The sequence below is a fragment of the Hippoglossus hippoglossus genome, chromosome 23 (genome assembly GCF_009819705.1).
Source record: "Hippoglossus hippoglossus isolate fHipHip1 chromosome 23, fHipHip1.pri, whole genome shotgun sequence".
NCBI classification, from domain to species: domain Eukaryota; kingdom Metazoa; phylum Chordata; class Actinopteri; order Pleuronectiformes; family Pleuronectidae; genus Hippoglossus; species Hippoglossus hippoglossus.
The window spans coordinates 1,115,001-1,128,681 of record NC_047173.1 but is presented as its reverse complement, the minus strand read 5'-3'; the positions used below and the strand labels follow the sequence as shown (position 1 = coordinate 1,128,681).

General features: G+C 39.7%; 2 protein-coding genes across 4 annotated transcripts in view; both read right to left on the bottom strand.

The window, feature by feature from the left end:
- cog5 (component of oligomeric golgi complex 5) overlaps positions 1 to 3,031 on the bottom strand; it is a 48,751-nt gene extending 45,720 nt beyond the window's left edge. For 2 of the 3 annotated variants that reach the window (XM_034578554.1, XM_034578557.1), the window contains exons 1-4: positions 3,016 to 3,031; positions 2,882 to 2,976; positions 1,692 to 1,831; positions 872 to 929 (exon numbers count right to left, since the gene is read on the bottom strand). In XM_034578554.1, the coding sequence (XP_034434445.1) occupies positions 872 to 929; positions 1,692 to 1,831; positions 2,882 to 2,927 (244 nt within the window). In that variant the 5' untranslated portion in view covers positions 2,928 to 2,976; positions 3,016 to 3,031. Of the gene's footprint in view, positions 1 to 871; positions 930 to 1,691; positions 1,832 to 2,881; positions 2,977 to 3,015 lie in introns of those variants that run through there. The other variant, XM_034578556.1, reaches the window with a different exon arrangement.
- A 2,792-nt stretch (positions 3,032 to 5,823) lies between these two features.
- Positions 5,824 to 8,574, bottom strand: LOC117757719 (speriolin-like protein). Its single transcript, XM_034579098.1, has 4 exons — positions 8,415 to 8,574; positions 7,477 to 7,680; positions 6,383 to 6,525; positions 5,824 to 6,172 (listed from the first exon to the last, which is right to left on the bottom strand). The coding sequence occupies exons 1-4, from the start codon at positions 8,572 to 8,574 to the stop codon at positions 5,843 to 5,845; spliced, it is 837 nt and encodes a 278-aa protein (XP_034434989.1). The 3' UTR covers positions 5,824 to 5,842.
- Positions 8,575 to 13,681: the final 5,107 nt, after the last annotated feature.

Below are 13,681 nucleotides of genomic sequence, written 5' to 3'. Positions count from 1 at the left end.
TTCAGTTTTTGCTGTGCATTTAAGCTCAGCATTGACAACGTGTCAGCACTGCAGGGAAAACCTCACTGACCCTCCAAATGACAGCCTTTCATGAGGTGTTTCCCTTTTTTTGTCAGCCACGGAGAATAAGAGATTGCATTGAGCAGAGAAAACACTTCTATTTGTCGCTACTATTGATTCATGCTAGTACAGATTTATTTTTATATCTTTTTTTCTTCGAATAGCTGTGGATGTTTATGTGTGACTCTTTTCCTCTGCTGTCGGCGGCTCTGACACATTCATCATGTCACATGTTAAGTTGCAAAAACAGTGCGCTAACAAAGAAATCAACTTATTTCTGATATAGAATAAATGAATTTACTTTGCCTGTTCATGGTTTTATTTTGACATGTCACTAATGCACTTGCTTGTCTCCAGTCAAAGATGTGCTAGTGCAATTGTTACATCACTGAATTGACATAAATGACGTGGAGCACATCTTGTGTCCAGAATATTTGGAGTTTCATACATTCTAGATTTTTGAATGACCAAACAATGTGGAAATCCATTAGCAGAGCACAAATGCTGTTCTGAGCAGATTATTTTTGTCCTTTATGTCCTTAAACATGTAGAGATGTTCCAATACGGATACCAGCATCGCAAATGGCTCTGCTACTGCTGAAAATGCCAGGTAAGGCATCGGCTAGTACGTGAATCTATGTATCCATCTGATAGGATGTCTTTAAAGTATAAAAGTCCTCTTTGCTGCTTAATTCAATGGCTGTCTAGAAAGTAAAACAAACATTCTTAAGTCCATGGTGCAAATCTATGAAGCTGTTCCTACAAAAACTATTTGTGAAGTAACAATAGTTATCAAGCAGTATTTCTTTACCTTCAAGAGACTCTATCCCAGTCGCCTGAGACAGTAAGTCTTCATGTCTGGCCACAACCTGGAAATAAAGATGCAGTGTAAATCAGTGGATGGGGCTGATTTTATGATCGTCACTGTGTTCCGTGTATGATGCTGCTCATTGCTGCTGTTCGTTTGCATGCCTGCCTCAGTGATGTTAAATGCTATCCCAAAATGTTTTACAATTCAACAACGATAAATCTGAGGTCATAATCCTTGGTCCCACAAACTCTACGACGCTGCTTCATATAAAATATTCTTACTTGACCAAAAACATCAGCAAGAACCTTAGCATTCTTTATGATGCAGTTCTCTGTTTTGATGATAAAGTGGTCCAGTCATGCCTTTTTCACACAAAAAAACTACTAACAACTGATTCTTATTTGTCCCCTATGTGCATAAAGGTGTCAAAGCGTTTGCTGTGCTACTTGATGATTTTTTTTTTGTTAAAGTATTTGCAACATTGTTGAGAAAAGTGCTATATATTTAAATAGATCATTATTATTATTATTATTATTATTATTATTATGCCATTTTAATTACCACTTGAAGAGATGAAGCTGATCTTGACTGAAGTAAAAAGTTGGCCGTTTTCCTGAATACAAATGTTTCTAAATGTCTCATCTTCAGGCTGTCTTGCCAAAACATTTTCATAATATTTGCAATCATCAAAAAATAACCAATTAAACTGTGTGTATAAAAAAACACTGATTTATTAGAAAGCTTTTATCAATGAACTATCATTTTGCTCTCGCTACAAAATGTGTTCCTTCAGATGTCTAGGTGTGTGTAGGGGTTGTACCTGGCTGTGAAGCTCCTTGTCCAGCTGACTGATGCCCTGTGCCAGCTTGGCCAGCTGCTCAGCAATGACAGCATGATGTATCGCTTGAGCAGTGTATGTCTTCACATCGAAGTCATCCTCCAGGAAATCCGTGTAACACTCTGCAAACACAGCAGCACATCCTCAAGCCGTTTAGTACATTCACTCTTACAACAGGTCATCTCATCCCTAAATATTAGGCCTTAAGCAGAAAAATGCCATCCAACAATTCATTAAAACAGCAAAGTTTGAAGTGAAGCAACATAGTGGTTGAACCTGGACAGATCCACATAAGAAGCTGTGTAATTCTCCTGACACGACTCAGAACTGATGTAAATCCTCATATGATCACCTGAGCTCCTGATTTCATAAGCACAACTAAATACAAATACTATAACTGCGATTATAAGTCATTTCAAATCCCTTGATTGCAGAATGCATACAAAAAATAATTTTAGGTTAGGTTTTCTCCATGTATATTCCTCATGCTATTATACCATTTCAACATTGCGTGCCTGTTCGTTTCATTGTTTATTTAGGCTACAATAATAGTTTATTGTTGTTACTTCCTGTTAGTAATTGATGGTTGACTGTTTCCCTCTGTATAAACTAAAGACATATGTTCTCAGGACGTGTCATTCTGTTTTGGACAGGAAACTTGACTGTAAGTGAAGACGTTTATCACAGAGTGTATCCCTGTACCTTATAGTATGTGCTTGTTTTATGTTATTGATAAAAAAGAGTTTTAAAACGCAGAATGTTTGATTTTCCTACAGACGCCACTTTGCATCTTTCCTTGACGTTTTCCATCGGGGGGGGGGGGGGTCAAGGAATAATGCTGAGGAAAGGAGATTATTTGGATTAACCAAATATTCTGAGTGTTCCCTACCCACCGTGACTTGACTTGTATCATCACGGACACACCAGTGATTTCAACAACACTACAAAGATGCATTAACATCGCCCGTGAACAGGTTTTCGGTGAATGTCAACAGAACAGTCGATGTAAACGCCTCACATATGTATCTGATGTAGCTTGTTAGCAAGCAAGAAAAAGTGACTTTGCAGAGGCCTTCTATGGGCGAAAGTGGAAACTTGACAAAGCAGTTAATAACGTGATGCCTACTCTCGCCGGTACACATCCCCCACCGCAGCCCGTAAGCATGTTTTACCATCTCTCAGAAGTGGGTTCGTGGAACCTTCTCTCGGATCCTCCATGTTGACAGTTCCGCGTGTGACGTGTAGAGTGGGATGAGTCTGTAGGAAGACGTTCCACGAGCCTTAAAGGGCCACACACACTCCGGAGCCGGTGAGCTGTGTGTACGTGGGTCATATTCAGTCCACCAGGGGGCTGAGGCCTCGGTCAGACATCCGCGTCTCCGGGCAGCGCAGGATGTGTGGTCGCGTTTCCATTTGAGGTTGTTGTTGCTTAAAGGGGACATATCATGAAAATTCCACTTTGTTAGTGCTTCTACACGTTAATTTGGGTATCTGGCATGTCTACCAACCCAAAAACTCTGGGAAAAAAACACTTGCGCGTTTTGTTATGGTTCCTCTAAGTCAGAAACGTCATGCTTGAGTGACTGGAATGAGCTTCCTGTGTACTGTGTCGTCACAATACACTGGAAGTCTCCCTACATGAACTCCTGAGATCCTCCGGACAAGGTGCATGTTTGAACGCGTATGTCCAAGTGAGAGCCGCCATAGTTTTGGTCTTTCTCCAGCTGGCCTCCAAGTAGAAAGTCCGCAGCAACTTCGTGGGACTCCATGTGTGAAAACCCCAGGAGATCCCCCACAGGGTTCACCACAAACAAGTTGCAAGGTTGATGACATATTAAACACACAACGGACGCAAAAAAAACCCTGAAAAAACCACAACAAATATTTGCGGATGAAATAGCAGTGCCATACACAATGGAGACACCGACGAAGATGTCAAAAGAGTTTGTGGTGTAAAGAGCTGACACCGGTGTCGATGTGCTGTAAACAAAAACATGTGATCTCCGCAGCAGAATGACTATGTTACGTCCATCCTGCCTCCTCCTGCTGCACCACCACTCACCTGAATCCTTGTGTCCAAGGCAACCTCTGGAGAAGGTACGGACTGAAAATAGCTTAATGGTAACTGGTCTATATTTATATAATGCTTCGAGTGTTGACAACTCTCCTCAAAGGCTTTTCAATACAGTATTGCCATTCAAACAACTTTACACACAGTTTTGGCGTTCAGTATCTTGCCCAGGGACACTTTGGAAGGCCGAATGAGGGCAGCTGTTAGGGAACAACGTGCTCTACCTCCTGGATCACTCAAAATGTAAATCACAGCAGCCATGGTCTTGAAAAACAGCGATGGAAAGTGTAAGAAATATAAACATTAGATGGAACATTCGATCGAAACATTAAATTGAAAAATCAACATATGTCCTTTAGAAATTAAGTCTCAGTTATCATATGTATTGGAAAGACAAACCCAACGACTTCATTATTGTCATCATTGTGAAGGAATTAAAAGCCATGCCATTTGATTCTTACATGAAAACTGTTTACCCAGGCGGTTACTTTGACAAAATCCCAAATGTCATACAGTAGCTCATTTGTCTCGTGGTATGATCCTTTCTTTGATTCAGAGGTTCTTGATTCAAATCCTGGACAAGCTCTTGATATCATAATCTTTGACTTTTCTCTGTTACAATAGTCTATTGATTCGGCTGTCAAAATCAGTTTCATACTCAAAAACTCGCTGTTTACCAAGCCATGTACATTGAGAAATATTTATATTCTATGATGGGTGCGAGAGGTCGCAGGTTAAAATCCCAGACAAGCCCATGACATCTTAATCTTCACTGACAAAATTCTATTCATCTGACTGTTAAATTCAATTAAAATGAAGTTAGGTATTACTCCATGTCTGCTCTTTTAGTCTTCGAATAAAAAAAAAAAGGCATCAATCGGTTTTCTGCACGATCAAATGTAAGAGGATCAATGGGAATGGGAATCATGGTAGCCACACTCTTTAGAAACATCCAATGTAAACTTCAACCTATGTCATTCAGGAGTTAAGTCTTGCTTTCCATATAGATTGGACAGAGGTACCCAACAACTTGATGATTGTAGTCATTGTGAAGGACTGAGAAATCATGCTTTATTGTACATTAGCTGTACTAATATCAACAAATGCACTTAAAGGGTTTTCATAATTATCAAGTGTAAGAGACTTTGCTGAAAGTCGGTGTCTTACCTCCTTACCTCCACCTGTTAAGTGATGCTTTTTCCAGATTGACAAAGATGGCTTTCTCAGCTCCTCTTGTGGCTGTAACTCAGGGATTGAGCCATCATCCTCTAACCAGAAGGTTAGTAGTTTGATCCCCCCATCTTCCCCATTCCACACACAGAAGTGTCCTTGAGTGTATTCGTGTGAATGGGTGAATGTAAAGGTGTACTGTTAAGTGGTTTGAGTGATCATCGAGACTATGGAAAAGCACTACATACAGTGGTGGACTGCACATTGGGAGCAATGGGCCTTTATGGCCTTGAACTGATAACTTGACCAGCGATAACATAGCAACCTTATAGGGTGGTTTGACCCTGTAAAGAATTGTAGGTTTTGCTATGTGCAAAGTAATGCCATTTGTCAATCAATCAAATTTATTTGTATAGCCCTTAATCACAAATCACAATTTGTCTCATAGGGCTTTAACAAGGTGTGACATCCTCTGTCCTTAACCCTCAACAAGAGTAAGGAAAAACTACCTCAAAAAAACCCTTTAACAGGGTAAAAAATGTAGAAACCTCAGAGAGAGCCACATGTGAGGGATCCCTCTCCCAGGACGGACAGAAGTGCAATAGATGCCACGTGTAACTGAGAACATCAACAAAACGAGAGTATTTACAACATTGATTAGAAGAAACAGTTTGTAACATAATGGAAACTAAATGAATTGAGGAGTTATTGTCAGGAATGGTAGAGTGTGTTAGTAGGCATATTGTCTATCAAGTCATCTTGTTGAAAATAATAGTCCACGATCAGTTGCCACCACGATCAGTATACACCACCACAATCAGATGCCCCCATCAATGTTTATTTCCAATTTGTGGATTGTGCAAGCTTGTAAATCTGAATACACTCATGTCTTCTAGAGAATAAGAGGCCTTCTGTCCTTGTCGGCCATGTTGCAGAGACATCTGAGCAGCAGCAGCAGGTTCTCCTGAAGTTTTATTGGAGCAGTGGTCATTATGAGCTTCTTCAGAGTCTCTGGGTTGTTGTAGTCCAATGACTGAGGGCCGTGTTTTCCAGGCCTCTTCTTCAGGATCCCATAAGTGTTGACGATAAATTCAGAGAATGGAGGGTGAAGTGCCTTTTTGTATCCGAGCTGATTCAACTGCTCAATGAGGTCAGCATACCTCTGAGTGAGGTACAACTGATAGCCTTCATCCATCTTCCCTGTCAGCCGATTTGTGCTAACCTACAAGAGAGAAAGAGAAGCTTTAGAGTTTCCTCGGCATCATGACTATGAAATGTTGTTGTGAATATTGTTTTTCTAAACTAACTGATAATGAGGTAAGTTACGAATGAAGCTTTGTTGAGATTTGATGTCTTACTTATAGACAAATTTGTCAAAAAGGATTAAAGTCTTCATTTAAACACTTCAATTAACATTGAAGAGGTTTCTTACGTCTATGATCTTGACTGGAATATTCTGCACTGTGAAACCATAAAACCTCCTGTGGCCCTGGAAGACGAAAGACAGAATCCTCCTGTCCAATTGTAAAGCAATCTCCCCCAGCATTCTTAAAGCAATCTCCCCCAAGGTCTCATCTGCAACAGCAATAAAATAACTGAAATGAGTCAATTTCTTTTTTTGGAACACTACCATTACTTAAACTTACCAAAATAAGCGTCACTCACCTTTGCCATCAAGAGCCACATCAGCCTGGCAGCTGTGAGACTCTGCCTTCTCATGTATGTCTGTGTGAGCCGTGTTTGGCATGAAAGATCTGAAGTGGTTGGGGGACGAGGTTCGACGTTCATGTGGGAGACTGGTCTGATTCAAGTTTTTTCTGAACTGACTCTCATCGAGGGTTGTTTTCCACAGACTGGTTGGTTTTCTACCTGACGGGAAGCAAACTGACAACAAGAAATCATGATATTATTATTGTCTTGTCTGAGGTAAACAGAAAATGCAATTCTGAGTTTCTGTTGATTTAAAAAGGGGTTACAGAGAGAAGGTTGTTTGGGTTCCCCAATATAATGGCTTAAACTATTTGAATTCTATGACATTGATAATTGTACATTTTGCAAGAAAAACAAAACAGAACTAATACATTTAATTAAAAAATATATTTATATCCAAAAAAGATTTAGAGAAAGATTTTTATGATATATGTAAGTTTAAGTATACAGCTAAAAATATACAAATTGTTATTTGTATAACAAATAATTTGTATAACAAATTGCAATTGGACAGAATCCTCCTGTCCAATTGTAAAGCAATCTCCCCCAAGGTGTCATCTGCAACAGCAATAAAATAATTCAAATGAATCAATTTCTTTTTTTGGAACACTACTTTTACTTAAACTTACCAAAATAATCAATCAATCAATCAATCAAATTTTATTTGTATAGCCCATATTCACAAATCACAATTTGTCTCATAGGGCTTTAACAGGGTGTGACGTCCTCTGCCCTTAACCCTCAACAAGAGTAAGGAAAAACTACTAAAACCTTTTAACAGGGTAAAAAGAACATAGGTAAATAAGCGTCACTCACCTTTGCCATCAAGAGCCACATCAGCCTGGCAGCTGTGAGACTCTGCCTTCTCATGTATGTCTGTGTGAGCCGTGTTTGGCATGAAAGATCTGAAGTGGTTGGGGGACAAGGTTCGACGTTCATGTGGGAGACTGGTCTGATTCAAGTTTTTTCTGAACTGACTCTCATCGAGGGTTGTTTTCCACAGACTGGTTGGTTTTCTACCTGACGGGAAGCAAACTGACAACAAGAAATCATGATATTATTATTGTCTTGTCTGAGGTAAACAGAAAACGCAATTCTGAGTTTCTGTTGATTTAAAAAGGGGTTACAGACAAAAGGTGGTTTGGGTTCCCTAATATAATTTGAATTCTATAACATTGATAATTGTACATTTTGCAAGAAAAACAACACAGAACTAATACATTTGCTTTAGAAATATATGTATATCTAAAAAAGATTTAGAGAAAGATTGTTATGATATATGTAAGTTTAAGTATACAGCTAAAAATATACAAATTGTTGCTTAATTTTATTGATACTTTATGATCATATTACTGAAATCAAGTCAAAGGATTTAATTTTTACAATCAGAAACTGCTGCTAAGGAACATTCTGGGTTATTTTCTTTCCTGGCAACGGATATTTTTGAAATGCTGCCGTTACATATTAAGATGGAACCACTAAGATGTATATGTTTATGTATATACTTGTGCATGCTTATGCTACCAAAATGTCAGAGAAAGGTAATCTTGTGAACTAAGAAATTCAAAATACAAATATCCCTTTGAAAATCAAAGGCAACCAGAAATCCTTCACTGACCTCAGCTCATACAACTCACAATTGTATTTTATATTTTTGTTCCTGTTTTAATTTAATTTCACTCAAATTCTTTGCCACTACACAACTCCTCTAACTTGAGCTGTCATCAACTGGCAAAGAAGAACAACAACACTACCTGTTGACGACCCCAGAGTATCAATGTTGAAGCTCTGTATCCTGGCTCTCAGCTCACTGTTTTCCTTAACTACACTAAACAGTAACTTCAACAGTTGGTTCTCATGTCCAAGTTGTTCATTTTCTGACAGCAGCACAGTGACGGTTTGCTCCAGGTCCATTTTGAGGTTCCCAGGTCAAGAGCTGCAGCCACAAGCACTCAAAACTTCCTTGACACTTCTATTGGCAGGTCTTCTTTGTTCAGTTCATTGGCAAGTGGCAACCGAAGTCAAGTAGCATCTTTATCATCAGAGGTTAGATCATAGGTTCTACTGTACATCAAAGGAAAACCAGTCCCAACAGTGTCTGAGAAACCTATATTTTAGAATATAGGACAAGATGGTGAATATCCCTTGTATGTTTGAAGGTATTTTGCACAATTTAAGGTACCAACTACCATAACATGTAGTTGTTAGCGGCCACCAGCGGATGTTAGGGACATAACTTCACTGGTGCACCTTAGCTTTATCAAGGGTTTCGGCCTCGTAATCAAGCATACAGGCTTAATTTGAGGGTATGCTGAGGCTAAAGGTAAATGTGACTGGCTACTGACTTGTATAGCAGTACTATGAAAGCCATGTGGCCCGCTCAGTAGATCAGACATCATTAACGCTATGCCTTCACTATGTTTCAGTATACCAGACTTAAAAGTTTCATTGAATGGGAGAACCTTGGATGATTTGTCAGTTTACACAGTGAAGATGATAGTGGCTGTGGCAGCATTAAAGAGGATAGAAAAGTTACAAATCAGGACGGTTGTTTTGTGTACAGTTTCATCCTCAACAATAATGTCGCTAAAGTTATTTTCAACAGTAGGCAAAATTTTGTTAATGAGATATTCGACACTGTATAGATTTCAAAATATGAATATTGTGACTACTTATATGTGGATACAGGCACACAGATTAATAAAGGGCAAGGAAGGGATGGATTTACTGGCTTAGCAAACCCAAAATCAAGAATCAAAGTCAAGAGCTAAGTCATGAACATTTCCCTCAGTAAATCAGAAGCAAAAACAATCATCAAAGGAAACATTATTAAAGAATGGCAGCATAGCTGGGATGTAGCTCACACAGAGAGACACCTTTATGCAGTACAGCAGGAAGTGAGCACAGTGAGGACAGTAAAAAGGAGCATCAAAGAGGAGAACATCTAGACTAGGCTGAGGATAGGACACACTAGACTCAATAATACACTGCACTTAATAAACAGACATCCGACAGGATTATGTGAATACTGCCAAATAGAGGAGTCAGTGGAGCATGCAATGCATGAGGGAAATTAAAAAAGTGGAAAAACTGAGCTTTGAAATAGTATTTACCATGGGAATTAGTAGTATGTTCCATTATCTAAGGGGGACAGGATTGGACAAAACCATTTAATATGGCCTAGTCAACTCTGATTTAGACTCCAACACAGTAGGTTCTGCCACAAGTCCGAATTAAGAAGTAGGAGAAGCTATGAGATATCAAGGGAACGGTGCACCAACACAGTAGATGGTGGTAGTGCACCTTGGTGTTGGTTGCCACTTGCCAATAAACTGAACAGAAGAAGAAGAAGATTGCAGACCAACAAGCAAAAAATTAAAACGTTGCCCATAGTACCCATCTCGGTAAAGACTGTTTATAATTGTTAAAGGGGGAATCAACTATCATGGCCTGTCATTCTTCCACATTGATAAAAATCAGCATATCGTTCTCTCCTGTTAATACTCTCTTTACTAAGCAACACCAAATTTCTACCGGCCGTATTGAGCCAACGAGCCACATCATAAAAGAATTTCCCATAGTAGCCATTTTGGTAAACATTGTTGATGACTGTTCAAGTAAAAATCAACTATCATGGCCTGTCATTCCTCCACACTGATAAAAATAGGCAAATCATTCTCTCCTGCTAAAACTCTGTATACTAAGCAACACTAACTTTCTACAGGCCATTTAGTGACATTTCCATTCTATATTTCAAAAGAGTGTGACCTTTTTTGTCACCCTCTTTTCAGTGTTTACATCACAGAGGCTTGATTTGATCCAAATTGTAATTATAGCTCAATTGATTAGAACTGCGTTTGACATGGACAATCCGTCTTCAAGGGAAAGACTGACCAAGATATATTTAAGGGCTCGTCCAGGATTTGCACCCAGGACCTCTCACACCCAAAGCAAGAATCATACTCCTAGGCCAACAAGCCACATAATTTAATAGTTGACCATTGTAGCAATCTCGGGGAACACTGTTGATGGTTGTTCAAGTAGGAATCAGACCTCATGGCCTGTCATTCCTCCACATTGACAAAAATCTGCATATCCCTCTCTCCTGCTAATACTCTGTATACTAAGCAACACTAACTTTCTAAAGGCCATATATTGAGATTTCCATTTCAAAACACTCTGACCTACTTTAAATGAGATATTTTTCACCTTCTTTTCATTGTTTACCATCGCAGAGTCTTGATTTGAGCCCAATTGTAATTTTAGCTTAATTGATTAGACCAACGAGCAACGAAAATTAAAACCTTCGGAAAGCAGCCATTTCGGCAAACACGTTGATGTTGGTTTTCTTCCACGTGGATGTTGATCAAGTTGGAATAAAACATCCTGGCCTTTCATTTCTGTAAAATCACTAAAATATGTATACTATACCTACTGTCTCCTGCTGACAATGTTAGCAACACTAAACCTCTAAAGGCTGTATATTGATACTTCCATCGTAAATCTCTGAAGAGTGACTTATTTTGATCAAGAGTTTTTTGTCACCATCTTTGCAGACAATCACTGATCTTGAGAGTTTAGCCCAATTCTAGGTCAATTAATTATAACTTACTTGGACAGTCTTTCTTCAGGGAAAGTTTGTAGTCAATGCTGCAGAGGGTTCTCGCACCCTAAGCGAGAATCATACTCCTAGACCAGGGGTTCTCAAACTTTTGCAAGCTGGGCCCCCCCAAAGCTGGTTAGGGGTAGTTATCACCATCATTATATTATTATTATTATAATTAATGATAATCGACCAATTATTATTAGATTATTATTATTATCATAATAATAATAAGTGTTATTATTGCTATCATTAGGATATTGTTATTATTATGGGCCTCTTGTGATCTTTAAAAAAAAATCTTGCAGGTCTGTCAATGTGAGACATGAGCCTGCTTTGCCTTGCAAAGGTCCTCAAATCTTGGGGCAATGTTTGACAAACATATCCTCAGGTCATCCTCGATCTGTGCGCGGTTGCGATATTTAGTTTTGAACGCAGTCAGTCTTGAAAAGCCTGCCTCGCACAAATAAGTCGACGCAAAAAGGAGGATCATTTTTAAGGCTATGTCGCAAAGCTGAGGGTATTCCGGCATCATTGCTACCCAGAATGACGAAAGAGGGTAGGTGGTAAACAGATGCTTTAGTCTACTGTCACTCTTCAACTCAATAAGCTGCTCTTGCATGTCTATTGACAGCTCATCTGCTGAGCAGAGAAATGGATCCCGAACCCAGGCGAATGAACGGTAGTCCTCTTTGAAATAGGACCCAAACTGATTCTTCAGCGCTGAAAGGTGATCAGCAGCTGATTGGAGGAGAGAGGAGAAATCAGTGCCACATGCATCGGCAATGAAGTCTGCAAGGCTGGGAAACATGTCGCAGTTTCCAGAACTGATGCGACCATGCCAGAGAGCAATTGTTTGCGTGAAGGCATTCACTCTATCAGCGAGGAGCAGAACGTTACATTCGCGGCCTTGCAAAGACAGGTTAAGGCCATTCAGCCGGTCAAAAATATCCACCAAATAGGAGAGAGAGGCAAGCCACATGGCATCATCCAGGTGCTTCGCCAGATCTGTTTGACTTTCAGTCAAAAACAACTTTACCTCCTCTCGCAGCTCATACAGCCATTGTAACACCCGCCCCCTGGAGAGCCAGCGAACTTCAGTGTGCAGCAACAGCTGTTTGTGCTCTGACCCCATCTCCTGGCAGAGGACCCCAAACAAACGGGAGTTAAGTGGACGAGCTTTAATATGTTTAATTATTTTCACGGCAGACAACCATTGATCTTGAGAGTTTAGCCCAATTCTATCCCTAGGTCAATTAATTACTACAGTGCATCTTCAGGAAAAGTTTGTTTTAGTCAATGCAGTGGAGGGCTCGTCCGGGATTTGAAGCAGGGACCTTTCGCACCCTAAGCGAGAATCATACTCCTAGACCAACGAGCCACGTAAAGGAAACCTTTCCGAAAGCAGCCATTTCGGTAAACGCTGTTGGTGATTGTTCAAGTAGGAATGAAACATCCTGGCCTTTCATTTCTCCACAATCACTAAAAAAGTCATACTACTGTCTCCTGCTAACAATGTTAGCAACACTAAACCTCTAAAGGCTGTATATTGAGATTTCCATCGTAAATCTCTGAAGAGTGACTTATTTTGTTCGAGAGTTTTTAGTCACCCTCTTTGCAGAATTTACCATTGGGGAGTCTTCATTGATCTTGAGAGTTTAGCCCAATTCTAGCCCTAGGTCAATTAATTAGAACAGTATAACTTCAGAGAAAGTTTGTAGTCAACGCTGCAGAGGGCTCGTCTGGGATTTGAACCCGGGACCTCTCACAACTTAAGCGAGAATCATACTCCTCGACCAACGAGCCACGTAAAGGAAAGCTTTCCGAAAGCAGCCATTTCGGTAAACACTGTTGGTGATTGTTCAAGTAGGAATGAAACATCCTGGCCTTTCATTTCTCCACAATCACTAAAATAGGCATTCTACTGTCTCCTGCTAACAATGTTAGCAACACTAAACCTCGAAAGGCAGTATATTGAGATTTCCATCATAAATCTCTGAAGAGTGACTTATTTTGATCGAGAGTTTTTAGTCACCCTCTTTGCAGAATTTACCATTGGCCTTTCATTTCTCCACAATCACTAAAATAGGCATACTACTGTCTCCTGCTAACAATGTTAGCAACACTAAACCTCGAAAGGCAGTATATTGAGATTTCCATCATAAATCTCTGAAGAGTAACTTATTTTGATTAAGAGTTTTTTGTCAAGCTCTTTGCAGAGTTTACCATTGGGGAGTCTTGATTTATTCATAGGGTTGAGCCCAATTCTAGTCCTACACTAATTGTTGAGAACAGTATATCTTCAGGGAAAGTTTGTAATCAATGCTGCAGAGGGTTCGTCCACGATTTGAACCCGGGACCTCTCGCACCCTAAGCGAGAATCATACTCCTAGACCAACGAGCCACGAAAATGAAAAG